Below are 18,540 nucleotides of genomic sequence, written 5' to 3'. Positions count from 1 at the left end.
TAATTAGGAAAAGAACTAGAAAAATTGAGGATGATCAAATTGGCCCCATTTTGGGAATCTAGATAAATTGGTGGCAGCGTGCTGTCAGAATGCTTTTGAATTTCACATTGTCAATTGTTTAGTCAACATATAGCTACTATCAGTTTTTTTGAGCTGACATTATTCATACTAGTAAAAAAAGTAAAGAGAATATCCTATTTTTAGGGGATGTCCATGATTGAACCTACGATCAATTGCGTAAGTTAACAATTGGCAAATGATGAGATGACGGTGCCGTAAATTTTCTAATTGGAACGGTGGTTTCCCCACCTTTAGTTATTCACCTTAAATGATACGAGTAGATTTGTTTATTAAAATATAAACCAATACTCTCTCAAAATGTGATATGAATTGCACCGTTAATTTACAGTACTGATAGACTTGCAAAGGTCTTAATAATTCTACTTATGAGTTTTATTTGCATAGCCTTAGACAGTGCTAGTCTTATACACTGTTTTGAATTGTAAAATTTTTAAGGGCCACATGAATGCTCATGAGACGGAATGTGTGTTATCTTTTGTTCTATCAGCCGTTTTGTTTTGTCAAATTTGCATCCTTAGTTTTGCGTTCGCCAATTTACCCCGTAAAGACTAGTCAAATAAATTTCAAGGGCACTATCGTTTTTTCAATTTTACTAAATGGTGCTTTATCCAATATACTTGTGAATTGTTGCTTCCTTTCTATAACCCGAAGCCTATACCCATGCTTTGTGCAGGGCGATATTCTGCTGTCCGTCGGCTGAAAATTTGGATTTTTTCAATTTTGTTGGTAATAAAGACAAGCGATAAATAGCTTGTCGAGTAAATCCATAGTAAATTACCAACAGTGTCAGTATTTTACCAACATTTCAATAAAAGAAGTAAATTGCATGAACACAAATTGCAATTACCTCTCTCCCCACTTGCGGCGATCAAGCATATCAGAACCATCACTCCCAACCACGACCCGTTCCTACTCTATATTCTACAAGAAAAACGTATCGAACAGCGTCCTCGAGAAAACGAATACGCACCACAAGAAAAAGTTTAATCTCAATACGTTTCACATAACGCAAATAATTATGTGCAATAGAATGGGCCGATCGTGCAGCGAGATAGAGAGATCGATTGCGATCTTTTTCTGTTGCTGTTCAAATGCAAACCTCGATTCCGGTCTCGCAGGTTCGTGAATTCTATGGCAATTTTCGCGACGGATGGCGACTGAAAGCTACGGCAACCTGGGGCAAAGGAAGGAAAGGATGATGAATTTACAGATTTTTTTCCTGATTTGCCCTCCGGATCTTATTCTGTTGGCGGTCACTTTCAGTGATTCCGTCGTTTGCGTGAGGCCACTGAAGGAAGATCAGCTAGAAATTCAAATTTGGGGTTCTGTCTTCTCTCTTTTGGAGCTTCTCTCCCCTTGATGTCTCGACATTAGCACTTCGGTTCAGCTTTAGTTCAATTAGTTTTAATATCCTTTATTTGTTTATTTATATTTTTTTCAAGGTATATGAAAATGTAATCACTTCTGGAAGCACCGCAAAGGCATGTTCGACTTTAAAAGGCAACTGTTTTCGGTTATATATGCCTACTTTTTCTCAATTCGGCTTAATAAGCAGTGGAAGAGGAGAGCTCCATTGAACCAAAGTAGTTGTGCCTTCAGAGTATAGAACCATTAGCCGCTCTGGATAAAAAGACATGTCCGGTTTTATTAAAAATGCGGTCCTTAATCTAAAGTTTCTAAATATGCAGGCGAGGACGGTTGCCGTGAAGGACGAGAAATTGCACGAAAAGTAAAAAGAGGCTTCTCCGATCGATGGTGGAAGCGGCGGGAGCCAATAGCATTGCTGATCCTGAAGAGGTAATTGTGTTTGCGAAAATGTTTGCGAGGCCGAATAGAAATGGCAAGGGCTCAAGACCATTGTAATAGGGATTGCTTATGCTATAGTCTTCATCAATTCCTGTTTCTCCAAAGAAATGCACCATGCCTAGGTGATCGTCAATGAATGAACACATTTCATAATTCATGTCAAGTCAATGCAAAGTCTCTACAAACCAAGACGTTCCTATGTACAAAAGACCATAGCTCTTTGCCCAAATTTTACCACAATTTGAGGTAAATGTACCACATGTGTACCAGTTTGGAATAAATATGGTACAAATATATTAATTTGAGAGTTTTTGTAAAAATATGGCATAAATATCTTAATTTTGGAGTTTTCAATGATAGCAATCCTAAAGTCACATCAGATTCACTTCAGCTTCATTCACCTATCGTCGTATATGGAAGCTGCTGCGTAGGGACAAGTAGGTATTTTTGGGTCACTGATACAAGTTTAGAGAAATTGATAACACGAAAAATTGAGGTATTGGTGTCACACTGGATAAAATTTACGCTTTTGGATAGAATTTTCTCAAGCTAGGTTAGCTTCATTTGCCAATCGATGTCCACATAAACGGACACATCCAAATTTTAATGAGCAATGAATTTTAATGGAGGTACTGATACAAATAGGGATTTTGATAACGCAACCCATCGCCATCAGGAGGCCTCACCTTCGTGCGTCAATCCACCATAGCGACGTTAATTCCTCGCCCGTAGTCGTCCACTACACCTCCATCTCTTTACATCTCCTCGTGGGCTCACCACTTATGTCGATGGAAGTCGCAACCACCGTCGATTCACTCCAATGGAGGTCGCTAGCCTCATACGACCACAGATTCGAGGTTAGGTGAGGCAAGCCACCTCCATGACCGAGGTGTCGGACCTCATCTCGGTCGATTTGCTTGATTCTTGGGGCAATTGAGAGAGAAACCCTCGGCCCTACTTATCATTACGATCAATACAAAAAACAAATAGGCTTCTTCGCCTCGAGATATGCATTTGGGTATTTTCGCAGCGGCCAAAGAGAAATGCAGTGATGCACTTGATGATCTACAAGATTCCAGAAAATCACGGGAACAGCTCGTATGGCCAGACGGGGAGCAGTTTTCTCCAAAATATGCCCGACCGGATACCATAATTCCGAAGGTGTTAGCATTAGCTGCCAAAGACAACAGGGTGCGGGCGGTGCAAGAAGACTGAAAACCAATGATTGACCCAAGTCAAAGTCTACGAAGTCTTTGACTACCAACAGTCCATGATAAGCCAGCTTGCTCAAAAAGGAATCACACCGTTGATTGGCCCAAGTCTTCGATTCACCATTGATTGGCCCAAGTCTACGAAGACTTGGGACTACCAAAGGCACACACTAAAGCATTGACGGGACTTCTTTTCCACGTCAAGATGGCCCAATCTTCTTTTTTCTTTGTTGTGTTGCTTTATTTCTTTTCATTATTCACTTTGCTTTTTAACAAGAATTTCCCTCAGATTCTTCGAGGCAATTTCGCCGTGAATGACTATTGAGGTCCCCGGTGGGTTAATTACTATGAGAATTTTGTAAAATAACACGCATTCAACTTTTCACAAAACATATGACATTTTAATTACAACTGCTAGCAATATGTGGATTTTTTTTATTAATGTTGTTAAAAATATGTGCACTTATACTCAATGAGCACGAGCTCTTCATCATTTGAAGTTTAACTAATAAATCTAGATTATTTGCAAGTAATTTAAATAAGTATACTAAAATCGATATATTAAGTGACATGATCAAATCATGATTTAATTTTTAGCAAGTGAATAAATAGATTTGTGAAACTAGATACTACTCAAATGGGAATCTGATACTTCCCAAGAGTGTTTTTGGACTCATCGAGTCATTGTGGTTAATAACTTCAATCTTAAATATTGTTTTTAGTCAAACTCGGATTTATGCCTGAAAAGACTTAAGAAATTATGAATTTCGGAATGGAACATCTTTACACTTCCAAATCTAGTGAGATGTTGTTTTCTATAGTGAAACATGGAATGTTTAATTACCATAAAATTGATTTAGAAATTAAACAAATACTTGCAAACAAACACCATCTGTGCATAAATACTTTGATTTTTAAATAGTCTAGCCAATCGTATCATCAATCAATGGAAAAATTGATACCGTTTAATCAACTAAATGGAAAGTACGAAAGTGTTGTCTACATGTAGTTTTTGCATTGCATCAAAATACAATCATTAAATTACGAATTGCATGAGATTAGTCGATGTGATATTGATACGAACGCCAACAATCTAAAACCTAAGCTCCCTGTGCCTCATCTTAATTGCTGGCGATCTAGTCCTTAGCATTCCTCGAATTGCATAATAAAGTGTGATATTGATACGGACCCTAAGTTTGGAAAAAATTTCTCATATCATGGACGCCAACAATCCCTGTGATATTGATACGGACTCTCAATTGTAAATTGATTAATATTCTGTCTTGTAATATGAGAAACAACCCAATTTTTATGACATCACTTATGATGTTCATGTGCCCCACATCCATTGTTTATGGAATTCATATACACTTTATATACATCTGGTTTTTATCCGCTTATTGGCTTAATCTTCTAATTGATATGATACTAGAGTTGATATTATACCAGAGTTAAGTTCTGCTCTAGTGTATTTCGCTTGTGCAACCCCCTTTGTCAAATTCTACATGCATCCTTTTTATTTTATGTTAATGTTATATGGCGAAAAGGTTTAAAGTAGGCAAGGATTTGGACAAAAGTGTGAAGAGCGAGCTGCGCCTCCAAAAACATCATCTGAAACACTTATTAGTTGAGATCCAAGAGATGTCAATATTTTATTAATCATCCCAGTTATTGAAGAGGTTTCGCCGAACTTTTGCGAGTCATTGAAGCGGAATCCGAGTTTGATTGGTGAGGAAAAATCGGAGTCCCGTGCTTTTTTGGATGATGAAGAAGCTCGAAGAACATATATTTGGAAGTGGAAGTACCAAATGGAAGTTGCTCGATGTATATGCAGTACCAAGGCTTATTTCGAAAAGTCTCGTCCATCAACATTTGTTAGAATTGCGCAAGAGCACGTTTCCAATGAAACGATTGAAAGCTTGAAAACTATATTAAAATTTGAATATAAATTACAATCTCAACCAAGAGGCAATTTTATTGGTCAGCGGAAATAGAACTGGGAGATGGAAGTTAAATGAAAACTCCATTACGCATAAAGAAAGTGGGGGTAGCCTGTGATACGTTTTCAAAATATAATGTTTAAGGAAATAATTTCGTAAAAATTATATTAAATTTGCTATAGATATAAAATCAGATTTAACCAATAATTAAAGTTCAAATTTGAAATTCGCATCGGTGGAATTCGGATGCTATAGAAAAACTCAAATTAAAATAATCTCTGTTAGAAATGGCGAGCAAAGTATAAAATGAGTTAAGATAAAGTAAAACAATAGTCTAATTTGAAAATTAGAAATTTGTCCTCAAACTAGTAATGGACAATCTTTTCGAGAATTTATGTCAATAAGAGAAAGCAAAGGTCTGTCCGTCTTCAATGACTTACATTGACCAAATGCAATGTGATGATATAATTTGCACGCTTTGTGCTTTTGTTTGAAACTATATATATACAATTCAATGTTCTCTATAAGCAATTGGATAAATAGTCGACATTAAATAAGATAAAAAGGAGGATATTTGATATAGCTTATTTCAGTAACTACACTGGCAATTAAATCAGCATAATCAGATCTATATATCTGAATGATCATAGTTAAAGTAGAGAAAACGGTTGCAATGGGGCATGCCACGTAGCTATTGTGTTTGTGTATGGGTTTGCTTGGTGTAGTGAGAGTGTGAACTGTCTACTTGAATGTATCTTGCATTTTTTATGACTAGGATTTCATGCAATGGGAACAAACGTTTAAGAAAATGCCAAACAATGTTGATCAAGGACTGTTCTAATATTTTGATTGATGACATGGGGGCTCTCAACAACCACGATTAGGATAGCAAAAGAAATTTGGGAAGCATCTTGGAATCGGTTGATAAACCTTATTTGACGCTATTGAGAAATTTGGAAGAATCCCTCCATATTATTTCACTAAACCTATTTATGCATTACGTGTTAAAAGGCAACTACACCAAGTAACATGGAAATCAATCAAAATTTATGCCATAAATTACAGTCTCAACCGACTTACCGTTAAATAGAAGAATTAGGTTCTGGCCACGAGGGCATTGGAGTAATTTGGCAGCAGCAAAATACGCATCCAGATGATCAACGGATTCCAGAAAATAACGCGGTTTTGGCCGTTTAAGGTGCGCGTGCGCGTGCGCGGATCAGGCACAGGAACAACTCATACGACCCGACGGGAGGCTGTTTTCCCTAAAATAGCCCCGACTCGACCCCCAAACCCGCAAAAGCGACGCTACAATTATGCACGAGCAAGGACGCGCTGCGGGCAAGAGCGTGGGCCACTCATGGCGACGCAACTGGGGTCAGAAACTCCACAAAGACAAGGATTATTAAAATTCAAAAGAATAATAACCGAAAGCACTCTGATTGATTGCTCCCATCTTTTTAATATTTTATTTTAGCCACCGAAAGCACTCTGATTGCTCCCATCTTTTTAGAATTCCACTAGTTTATCTTCCCCGCTGTTGTGTCTCTCCTTTTCAATTGCGTTACGACGGTGGCTAAAAGAGAAGAATTGAGTTGTGGGAGGGGCCACTTTGGTTTTAAAAACCTCCATTCGTCAACTTTGACAGGCTGTAAATTGTAGAAGCAACTCCACATATAGTTAACAGAACTATGTCGATGTGCAGGAGGCTGTGGTTCATTCTGCATGTGAATTAATTAGAAGAGCAATTAAATTGAAGGTTCAGGACTGGATTGAATTCTTTTTCTACCATAATCATAAGGAATCTCAAGATGTGTTGTCAATTTACTGTCTAGTTTATTTCTCAACACCTAATTAACTTGATAAAGTTGAAAGATTAGGACATCATAAAAAAATAATTAAGATTTCATCACATAAAAAAATAATTAAGATTTCATCACATCTTAATATTGAACTAAAATTTTATATCCTCTATGATAAAGTTGAATTTTTATGACATTTTTTAAAGCAAGTGAAAATTTTAAATTCTCTTGAATATTTGGCTAATGAAATCCGAAGAACTTTCACTTTTTCCAAAAGTGATTTCTTTAAAAAGAAGATGAAAACTATCTAGATTTTCACGTTCGTATAATATCTATTTTCATAAATCTGTATATTCACTTGCTAAATGTTAGATTGGGATTTGGTCATATTAATTATTATATCAATTTTAGCATACTTATTAACCTTACTCATAAAAAACCTGAATTTATTTGTCAAACTTCAATTGATAGAGAGTGAGTTCTTACTAAGTAAGAAGTGCACATCTTTCTTAACAAAATCGACTAAAAAAAAATCCATAATAATAAGCATAAAACCATTTTGTGTGTGGTTTTGATAATTGGTATTTTTTTTTTTTTGATAATTGGTATTACAGTGGACATATAGGTTAGGATTTTTTACGGAACTGCCAATTGCCATCATTGTATTGCCGGCCACCCATTGCCATCTTGATTCCTTACCTTCATGGTGTCAATCCATGGGCGAGTTAACTCTTTGCCCACCCAAGTTGTCTTTTACGCCCTCGTCTCTTTTTATATTTGTGCAAAGCTCACGATCTATGTCCATGGAAGTCGCGACCAACAGAGGTCACTAGCCTCGTGCGGCCACGATCTGTGGTTGCATGGCCACGGTGTTGGGGCTCGAATAAGTTAATTCCCTCGATTGTTAGAGCAACGGAGAGAGGCCCTCCGCCTATTTTATCATTAAAATTAATATCAAAAAAGAAAAAGAAAAAAATTCCATACCACGGGGCATTTGGGTATTTCGGCAACGGCAGAAGACATGATGTAATTGACAAGGGAGAGAGGAGTAGAGGAGTAGGACAGATGAGTCGTGATTCTAGCTCGAGTTTGAGCCAGTTGGGCAAAGAGTCGAAGACCCAAGGGACCAAGGCGCAAGTGCCACACGCGGTCCCATTTCCATAATCTGCGGACAAGCGTGCGGTCATTTATCGAGACACATGTTGTAAAAACTTCAATAAAAGATATATTTATAGTTTATCATCGATTAAGTGTGAATTAATCCACAGACAGAGCATAAATTAAAATTTAACAATGCCAAAAAGAAGAAGAAGGGTTTCTTTTAATATTTTGTTTTAGTCACAGAAAGTGACTCAATTGCTCCCCCATCCCTTTAGAATTTTACTAATTTTTTTTCTCATTTTTCAGAAATCGAATTCCACTAATTTTATTTATCCCGCAATTACACTGTTCTTTCGTCTATTGCGTTGTGTCGGTGACTCGGTGGTGGGATAAGAGAAGCATTTGGTTTTCTTTCTTTTCAGAAAAAAGAGTCCTTCTCATTTACTCGGGTAAAGAGTCTTTCTGCCGGGGCTTTCGCTTCCGCCGGAGCTGCTGCTGAAGTTGCGCGCGTGGACATCGCAAACCCGTCCGCCGAAACAACACCGCAGTCTCGGCACGCGCGGCGAATCGTTCCCTCCGTCGAGCCCCTGGCGAAGGACGATATTTCACCTCGATAGCTCCTCGCCGCAATCGGAGCCAGATCTGAGGTGAGTCTCCAAGGGCCCCACTTTTTGGTGTTTAGAAAGAACCCTGGCATTTTGTCAACTTTGATTGGCCGCAATGAATCATTTTTAGTACAGAGATCTCATGGCTTGTAAGGATTTACCATATCTGGCTGCCGCTGCTTTTGCTGCTATCCTGTTTCGACTTTGTTCTCGAGGAGGAGATCAAGCGAGATCAATGGAGGAGAGTGCAAGTGGAAATGATGGAACAGCAGGAGGTGCTTCTTCTACTCACACGTCAACAGAAGGTCAAGAGGTGGCTACTTCATCGGGATATGACTATGAAGTATTTTTGAGCTTCAGAGGACCAGATACTCGAGATGCTTTTACCGACTATCTTTACACTAGGCTCGATGATGCGGGAATCCGCACATTTAAGGATGACGAAGAGCTCCGCATTGGGGAAGAGTTTGCCCCAAAACTTCTCCAAGCAATTAAGCAGTCGAAGATCTCAATACCTATATTTTCGAAAGGTTATGCCTCCAGCGTATGGTGTCTCAAGGAGCTGGTCCAGATGGTCGAGTGCCAGAAAAATGGAAGACAAAAGATCATGCCCATTTTTTATGATGTGGCCCCTTCAGTGGTTCGATACCAAATTGGGATTTATGCCGAGGCCTTTCTTTCACATGAAGAGAAGCAACGATATGGCAAAGATACTATCCGTGAGTGGAAGGCTGCTCTCAGTGCAGTTGGGGCAATAAACGGAGACCAATAGGTGACTTCTGTTAGCATTCCATCTCAAGTGCCTTGTATCAATAAAACTCAATGAATTTGATTTGGTTTCGTTTGTAGATTTCTATCAGTCTGGTTGAAATTGTTGAAGTTTATGCTGCAAAAATCACATAATGGCACAGTCCCAAATTTGTCATTTTTTCATTTAATAAAACATATTTTTATTTTAGGCCATTCATTAACTCTTAGTACCAACATTAGTTCATGCACAATAAAATAGATCCTCTAAAAACCCATGCCGGATGGGTTTGTAGTTTTCAATTTTGCTTTTGTTAGATTCAACGCAATTTTCTAACTCGTTGCCTTTTGACCTTCAACAAACACTAGGCAAGAAGGTGAGTTTGCAAGAGAAGTCACCGAGAAGGTTTTAGAGAATTGAAAAAGGCTTATTTGGTGGTATCGGATTGCTTGGTTAGTGTTGACGACCAGGTAGAGAAATTCATGGAAATGATAGGTGCTCAGACAAGTGAAACACGGATTATTGGAATTTATGGGATGGGTGGCATCGGAAAGACAACTATTGCCAAAATCATCTACAATCGACTTTCAAGCAATTTCAAGGATTGTTGCTTTCTATCCAACATCCGTGAAACGTCAGAACACAAGGGCATTGAATGCTTGCAGAATCAACTCATCTCTGGCATCCTTAAATTGAAACGGATGGATATAAACAATGTAGATGAAGGGATCGAGACAATAAAAAACAAGTTGTCTACTAAAAGAGTCCTCCTCCTTCTCGATGATGTGGAAGGACAGGATCATATGAATGCACTTATAGGAAACCATGATTGGTTTGGTAAAGGGAGCAAAATTATCATTACTACAAGAAAGAAAGATATTCTCAGTGTTTCTAAAGTGGATTGCAGTGATGAGCTTAAATGCATGGATCCCAATCAATCTCTTAAACTTTTTAGCAAACATGCCTTTAGAAGAGATTCCCCTTTAGATGAGTATATCGACCAATCCAAGAGGGCGATAGGCATTGCTGGGGGTCTTCCGCTAGCCCTTGAAGTCATGGGTTCATTTTTATCCCGCAAAGATAAGAAAATGTGGGATGCCACATTGAAGATGCTAGAAAGTGTTCCTCATCATGACGTTCAAAAAAAGCTGAAAATAAGCTATGATGCATTAGATGATCGGCAGAAGCATATATTCCTCGATATAGCTTGTTTTTTCATTGGATATAACAAAGATATTGTGGTTCATTTCTGGGATGAAAATAAATTTCCAGAAGAAGCCATGGAAGTTCTACAGAACATGTCTTTGATAAAGATTGAAGAGGATGATAGAGTGGGGAATGATTTGTTACCTTTTATCAAAAGAAATAGAGTGTGGATGCATGACCAACTCAGAGACCTCGGAAGAGAAATAGTTCGTCAAGAAAGTAAAATGAAAATAGAGAAGCAAAGTAGGGTGTGGGATCCCAAAGAAGCGTTGGATTTGCTAAGGAGACCTAAGGTAAAATCCCCCATGCAATAAATCTCCAAGTAACTTATGGACATTTTCTTTTTTTAAAATGAGTTACTTTTTGTGTTCTCTAGCACCATTGTGACCCACTCAATTAATATTTTTTCTCTTTTAATATTAGATGAATGGTAATACACAACCCCTTAAAATTGTGATCTTGAAGTGTTTCCCTTCAACTTTTTATTCTTAAATTTTCCTTTGGGCGGGGAAAAAAGAAGTTGAAGCTCTTCGTCTCTGGTTTGACCACAAGGAGCAGTTCGGTTTTACCTATGAGGGCTTTAAGAGCCTTTCAAATCTAAGGTTTCTTCAAGTTGACAGTTTGGCGAAATATTTTGATGCAGAAATGAGGATTTTTTGGGTTGAATTGCTGCCATTAAATGTTCTTCCAACTAATGTTTTCTGGAGAATTCAAATCTCCTTCCACAATTACGATGGCTTTCTTGGCATTGTATTCCCCCAACATTTAAAATTACAAATTTCTCTATTTTAAAAAAGAAAATGTCACATGAAGGTATCTTTTATGGTAGCAAAAACTCATTATTTGTCTTATCATATTCGAAAGTAATCTTTGCATGATTTTTCTTTTGACGGGTGATGAAGAATTTGAAAGTTTTGAATCTAGACCATTGTCATAGATTGGAGAGAACTCCTAACTTCTCTGCTCAATTAAATTTAGAACACTCGATCCTAAGCTGGTGTGAGAATTTAGTCGAAATTGACGAGTCAATTTGTCAATTGAAACGCTTAGTTTCCTTAATAGTAGATGGATGTAAGAAACTTGAAGGCTACCACAAGTGCTGCTTAGAGATCTTGCAACTCTACAACATTGCAATTCATCGGAGAGGCTTTCGGATACAATCGGAAATTTGGAATCGTTGATTGAGTTGGATGCATTTTGTACGGAGATCGAAGAACTACCCGAATCTATCGGAAAGTGGAAAAATATGAAAGTAGTGAAGATTGGTTGGGCCATACGCAAAGTACCCGATGCCCTCTGGATGATTAAGAGCCTTGAAGAAATAAAAGTCGGTGTTCGGTCTTCTATCGATGTGGAAATTGGCGATTGCATTTACGAAAATCGATGCCTGAGGAGCTTGCAGGTGACGTTTGTTAGAATAAACAAAGTACCGAGACTTTCAGTACCGAGACTTCTGAAAGTCTCGAGATTCTAAGCTTGAATGAAATACGTATGGATACATTTCAGATCTCTCAAACCTCGTTAATTTAAAGGAATTGAAGCTGGGGTTTGGCCGACGCAATGATGGTGGGGAATCTGGTGGGCCTGTGCAAGCATATCCAATGCCACGGTGGATTGAGAATTTAAGCAAACTGGAATCCCTGCGCCTGACGTCCGATTACGTGACCACCTTACCCACGGATCTCAGTAGTATCCTTCCCCGACTCAAGTTACTTGAACTCGAGGGTGATCATCTGCATTGCCCCCTGAGCCTTCCCTCCAGTTTATCAAGGTTCTACTTGGGATCTGAATACGTGACCACCTTACCAGATATTATAAGTCTTCTCCCCAACTCCGGGATCTTGCACTCGATTGCCCTAATTTGCGTTGCCCCCGAGCCTTTCCTCCCGTTTATCATCCTTATGATTAGAATCCGCCGTGACCACTTTACCCACGGATATGAGTAGTCTCCTTCCTCGACTCGAGGATCTTACACTTCGGAAGTGCCCTAATCTGCGTTGCCTCCCGAGCCTTCCCTCCAGTTTATCAGATCTGCGGTTGTTCTATTGCAAGTCATTATCTTCCCTGGGGGATCTATCGTATTTGAAGGAACTATCATCTCTTTACATCGGTGATTGTGCAATCTCAGAGATTCGATGCCGTGATCCTTTGGAGAACCTACATCGATTGTATCTTTGGAATCTTCATCAGTTGGAGACTTTACCTTCTCTAGGTAATTTCAACAAACTAGAATCTCTTATTGTAAAAGAATGTGGTAATCTGGTTGAGATTCAAGGCGAACTACCACAATCTTTTGAAGTATTGAAGATTTGTAAATGTGGATCTTTAAAGGAGTTGCCTGATCTGTCACCCTTGAAGGGACTGAAAAGGGTTAAAATAAAGTGTTGCGGGAATTTAGACGTGGAGGCAATTTCTTCGCTTTGCTGGGAGAAGTTAGTCGAATTTGGGGAAGAAGACTACGAATTTGGGGAAGGAGACGACTAATTTGAATTTGATTGAGGGAGAAGGCAACGAGTGCCAGGAAGAAACAACGAATCTGAATCCGAGGGAGAAGGCGACAAGTACGATGAAGAAGACAAACGAATCTGAATATGATGAAGAAGACGACGAATGAGTGCACGATCTTTTGAAAGCTTCTTGATCCACGTCCACAAATTGTTCCCTCGTGTTCAAGCTTTAAACGGATTGAGGTAAGTTAATTCATCTGACAGCCAATGTTTTCCCTTTTCAGCAACGTAATTCTTTCTCGGATATGAATAGTGAAGTTTCACATGCACTTTTTAATTACCTTTTCACGAGTTGATGGCTGCAAATCTAATAAAGGCATTGAAGTTATGAAACCTCCGTACAACCAAAGGGTTGTTAATTATGTACAAATATTCGTTCTCTTTTCCTAGTTTGGTTTTGCTTTTTAGCTGTATTTTTTCTTGGATGGTTTCTCCTTGCTTTTATGTTTCCCAGCTAGAGGTATGTATGTCGATTGCATCGTTTTTATTTGATATGTAACAAATTATTAGAAATCCTTGTTGATTTGCTGCTTCACATATTTCGAAGTTTAATCCTTGCCTCGCATTGGAGATAACTTTGTTATGCTGTAAACAATTAGGTGGAATGTGTGTTGGAAGGTCATATAACTATGGTTTTCATCCTGGAACTTTACAGCATAGTCAACTTATCGATGCAATTGTGAAATAGACACTCTGTATTGATATGCTTATGTTAAAGTTTATCTTCCAAGAAAGGTGTGCTTCTTAGTGGGATTTGCAAATGTTATGGAGAAGTTATACAATGAAGAAAGATGGATTTCACTTGGGTAGTGGCATCAACAGTTCGCACAAAGAAACTTCCATCTCGCGACGGGAGAGAGAGGAGCTACTTAGAGCGCGTTTGGCAACGATTACTCCCGTTCCTGGGAGCTGATTCTAACTAGAAATGATTATTTTTTTATTCTGTTCCTGGAGGCGATTCGAGTAAAAAAGCGCGTTTGGTAACTTGTTCAAAATTTTTTATTCGAATAGAATTGCGTTTGGTACCGTATTAATTGATTCTGTTCCAAATTAATTTTTTTATTTTAAAATAAATTTTAAATAATTTCTTTACTTTTTTACTTTTTCTTCTCTTTTTTTCCTTTTTTTTCTTTTTTTTTTTTTTTCCTTTTTTTCCTATTCTTCTTCTTCTTCATTTGGCCGGTCGTCGGACCGGCGACCGGCCGAGGAGGGCCGGCAATGCTCACCGGCGTCGCCGAGCCTCGCCGGCGGTGAGCGAGGCTCGCCCGGCCTCGCCGAGGCTCGGCCTCGCCCGGATCTAGCGAGGCCGAGCCTCGGATGGCCAGGTTGGCCTCGCTCGGCCTCGGCGAGGCCCGGCATGGCCACCGGCGGGCTCGCCCGGCCCGCCGGTGGCCAAGCCGGCCTCGCGAGGCTGGGCGAGGCGGCTGGCCACCGGCGAGCTCGCCGGACCTCACCCTGGCCTGGTGAGCCTTCGGCGACCTCGCCGGACCGGCAACCGGTGGCGGACCGGCGGGCGGCAAGGGCGTGGCGGACGGCGGAGTGGCGGACGGCGGCGGGCAATGGCGGGCGGCAACCGAGATGATGAAAGAAAGAACAAGGTTTTATCGTTTTGATTCTTTTTCTGATTCTCGGATGTAGAATCAAATTTTTTTATTCTCAAATCTTGTCCAAAATCATTCCCAGGAACAAATTTGTTCCCTGGAACAAAAATTTTACCAAACGCGATTCTCGTCCCAAACCGATTCTCCCAACAAAAAATCAGAATCCCTTTGACATTTGGCACGTTGCCAAACAGCCCTTAGCTTCTCGATGCATCATAAAGCATCTTATAGTCAAAGGCTAATATTTCAAGTATTCTGGTGCGAAGGACATATGATAAGTCTCATTTGGGGTCAAAAATCATGTAAATGGACTCTTATGTGATCTCCATTATCGCCTACATCTTTTAGAAATGGTTATGCCTATGTGATTATCTGTAATAGAAGCCCATTCATTCACCTCAAGTTGTACTAGAGGACTCTTAGGTTTTAAGTTTGACAAGAACTGTGAAGGGAGACATCTCAAACAACCAGCTTTTTACCGGTTTCTAGTGTTCTTTGAGGTTTTAGAGTTTGAGAAACTTACGGAAATGTTTTACGTGCGGGAGCCGTGGCTAATTAGGCATCTCGTACAAATGAAGACTGAATGAAGGAAAATGAAGATGACATTTAATGTCGCCTCAATTCCCTTTCACAATCTTGGGGCAGCAAACTGTGCATCCATCTGTCGAGAGACAGAAACTTGAAGATCAGGGAGGAAAGTCGTTGCCTAATGATGAAATTGTCAAATCTGTTGAACTCGATGTTAAGTTTCAGTTGAATGTTTGGCATTTTTTTTTCCAGAAGGGCGGGGTATTCATTATGAAATTTGTAGCATCATATATAATGTTTTTGGGGGTAAAAGGGCTATTTAAGCAAACCTGGTTGTTTATTAATCTTTTTTGTGGGGCCACAGAATGAATATTGCACTTCATCTGGATATGTGTTCTCTTCATTGACATGCAATAGAACTTGCTTATCAGTACACAAATGTTAGTTTGCGAGGAAACACTCGAAGAGCTTGTCTGGACAGGGTGAAAAATTGTGTGTGCTTAAAGAAGTGTTCACGGTAGTGCCTGCCAAAATCAGTTCATGGACTTCTTGATGTGACAATGGTGCTCAAGGTAGTTTTCCTCATGAGTATGATAGGCACTCACAGCACAAGAAACAGGAATTGTTGGAATTCATGAAATGAGCGGTGATGTCAATTGAGTCTCACCAAAATTATCTACAATAGTTTTCACATGGTTTTGAGTACTATTGCTTTCTTTCTAACGATCGTGATACTTCAGAGCTCAAGGGCATTCAGTACTTAAAGAATTAACTCATCTTTTGTGTCCATAAGTGGAAATTGACTGAAATAAGTAATGTTGATGAAAGGATCAAGATAATTAAAGATAGGCTATCTAGTGAAAGAGTTCTCTTCCTTTTTTATGATGTTTACAAGAAGAAACAATTGAATGCGCTTGGGGGAAATATCTATGATATTCAGGCATTACTGAATTCTTTGACACTAAGTATCGAGTGCTGATGGATCTCGAGATTCTTAGTGCTTCACATTATTTATAACTAAAGATAATCTCTTCCATTGGTCACTTGACATCTCTATCGAGGCCATCTTTCGGAACCACCACAATTACACAACTTCCCCTGTCAATTGGAGCTCTTACAAGCCTTGAATACTCGTCTTTGAAAGAATGTAGATGTAAACAGAGGCTTCCAGACTCGAGTGGCAATCTACAATGGCTACTTGAGTTCGATATCTCCTACACCTGCATTAAAGAGGCACCTTCTCGATGGGAAACGTGAAAAGTTTGAACGTTGTGAGGAAGTATAATTGTTCCATTGAAAAGGTACCTAGTGCCTTATGGTTGCTTAAAAGCTTGAAGAAATAGATGCAGCAAAGGTGAAAGCTTGCAACTGGAAACTATAAATGACACTTGTAGATATTCTTCTTTGAGAATCTTGAAATTGACACTGATTTAAACATGACGATACTAAGGCTTTCTCGTCTGCTTACACATTGATTCATTGATGATGACACATTTCGGATTTCTTAAACCTGACTAGCTTAAATGATTTGTATTTGGCCATTTGATGAGAGGTTTTTTTTTTTTGGTCGAAAATTTGACAAGATGTTTACTCGTTGACAATTGTCCACTTGTGGAAAATCCTATGCCATGGTGCATTGTGAGATTAAATAAAGTGGAGTCTTTGACCTTGTCGTCAGCATTGTAACCACCGATCAACCGATATTGGTCAGCTTTCTCTACTCAAAAGACTAGAACTTTGGTGTCCTAATTGGCTGCGCCTCCAAAGGCTTCCCTCAAGTTTGTCTTATTTATCTATTGAATCTTGCTGGTGGAGGAGAACAGCGATGGATCTCTCAAATATGAATAGACTATCGAAACTAAGAATGGTAAAATCTGCAATAACAAAGATTCAAGCCATTGACTGTTTGAAAAATCTATGAATTGCGGAACTCTTCAATCTTGAAAAGGGAGAGTTTCTTTAACCCGACTCATTTGAAGAAGTTGAAGTCACTTGAACTAGATTATTGGAGTAATGTGGATTTTGCTCATTGCAAACTACCAGAATCTCTGGAAGAATTGTTGATTGGAGGCCCTACCATACCTGATCTAAGTTGATCGTGTCTAAATGCTTTGCGAGAGAGGGATAACATGTGTGCTTTGCCCGACTTTCAACTTGAAGAGGTTCAAATGATGCAATGTCTAGCATTGCTTAGGAGATTCGTCCACTTCTTGAAAACTTTCGAAGACATGCTCTACAAAGGAGTACATATTCCAATAAGAAGTGCATGCAGTTCTTGAAAGGTGAAACATTTACAGCCAGATATGTTGTCAAGAAAGCTACAGTGAAATCACTATAGAAAACTACTGTGAAATCACTATAGAAAACCTAAGTAGCACTGACACCAACACGCGATGCGATACAAAACAACACCCAAACATGTCATCTCTCAAAAAATAAAGAATTCCGATATGTTGTGACATATTGTATATTATACTCATATTTTATATATAGTTAATAAATTATTATTTTTATGATTATTTCAATCAATTAATCGATTCAAATTCACAAATAAATAAATAATAATAAAATCATATAATAAATTTACACTAAAAACATTAATTCATAATTTATTAATATCCTTTATTGTTTCAATTTGACAAATTCAACTCTATTTCAATAAATCCATAAAACTTTGAAAGAAAAAACAAGTAATTCACATTATAGACACGCATGTCGATGTGTCGAAAGAAAGAAGAAAAAAAGTTGAAGGTAGATTGTGTATCATGAAAAGCGAGAGTCAAAAGAGAAGATGAGAAAATATTAGGTTTTTCTTCTTTCTTAATTTTTAATTTTTATTATTGATTGTTATTTTTTTAAATTTATATTTTAACCATTCAATTATTAAAAATTTTTAAAATTGACCTCGCATATTGGAATTGCGTGTCGAAAACTCATATGCCAAAATTCGACTCGAGTATCAAAGAGTGTCGAAAAAATTGATTATGTGTTAGATTTTTCGACATGTGTTGACCAAAAGTGTTGGACATGTATCGAAGTATCAACACGACACAAAAATTTCCAAAAAGTGTTAATGTTTCATAGCAAAAAAAAAAAACAATAGGTGGGAGTTAAGAAAAAGGTGATGTTCAAGAAAAATTATCATGAAGAGCAAAATAATCAATTTCATAGACACTCAATCTTTTCCTTTATATGTAGTAGAGATAAATGAATTGGTGTGACTTAGGTCAAACTTTACAAGCACAAAACTGATTAATAATTTAATACACTGCTCATTTTTTGTTGCTAGGCCTATACACTATTCGTTTGCTTTATAAAAAGAAAACATGGACATGAAAAAATAGCAAACCCCACCCGAACATGTTAGCTCAATGTTAAAGAGGCCACATGGTCCTTCGCGGGTT

The 18,540-nt window shown here is 38.5% G+C and overlaps 2 protein-coding genes across 3 annotated transcripts; both read left to right on the top strand.

The window, feature by feature from the left end:
- The first annotated feature begins 8,342 nt into the window (after window positions 1-8,342).
- Window positions 8,343-9,394, top strand: LOC120292820 (TMV resistance protein N-like). Of its 2 annotated transcripts, none has more exons than XM_039311260.1 (2): window positions 8,343-8,588; window positions 8,682-9,394. In XM_039311260.1, exon 2 carries the CDS (start codon window positions 8,689-8,691, stop codon window positions 9,316-9,318), a length of 630 nt encoding a protein of 209 aa, XP_039167194.1. In that variant the 5' UTR covers window positions 8,343-8,588; window positions 8,682-8,688; the 3' UTR covers window positions 9,319-9,394. The 2 variants fall into 2 exon arrangements, with proteins under 2 accessions (XP_039167194.1, XP_039167195.1); XM_039311261.1 differs by having other exon boundaries at window positions 8,677-9,394.
- A 388-nt stretch (window positions 9,395-9,782) lies between these two features.
- LOC104415084 (disease resistance protein RPV1-like) lies at window positions 9,783-10,814 on the top strand. The gene has a single exon (XM_039310711.1). It carries the CDS (start codon window positions 9,783-9,785, stop codon window positions 10,812-10,814), a length of 1,032 nt encoding a protein of 343 aa, XP_039166645.1.
- Window positions 10,815-18,540: the final 7,726 nt, after the last annotated feature.

The sequence above is a fragment of the Eucalyptus grandis genome, chromosome 4 (genome assembly GCF_016545825.1).
Source record: "Eucalyptus grandis isolate ANBG69807.140 chromosome 4, ASM1654582v1, whole genome shotgun sequence".
NCBI lineage: Eukaryota > Viridiplantae > Streptophyta > Magnoliopsida > Myrtales > Myrtaceae > Eucalyptus > Eucalyptus grandis.
This window is presented reverse-complemented; position numbering and strand designations above follow the sequence as displayed.

Coding starts and splice junctions, on each gene's coding strand:
- LOC120292820 (XM_039311260.1), top strand. CDS start 8,689: ATGGCTTGTAAGGATTTACCATATCTGGCTGCCGCTGCTTTTGCTGCT.
- LOC104415084 (XM_039310711.1), top strand. CDS start 9,783: ATGATAGGTGCTCAGACAAGTGAAACACGGATTATTGGAATTTATGGG.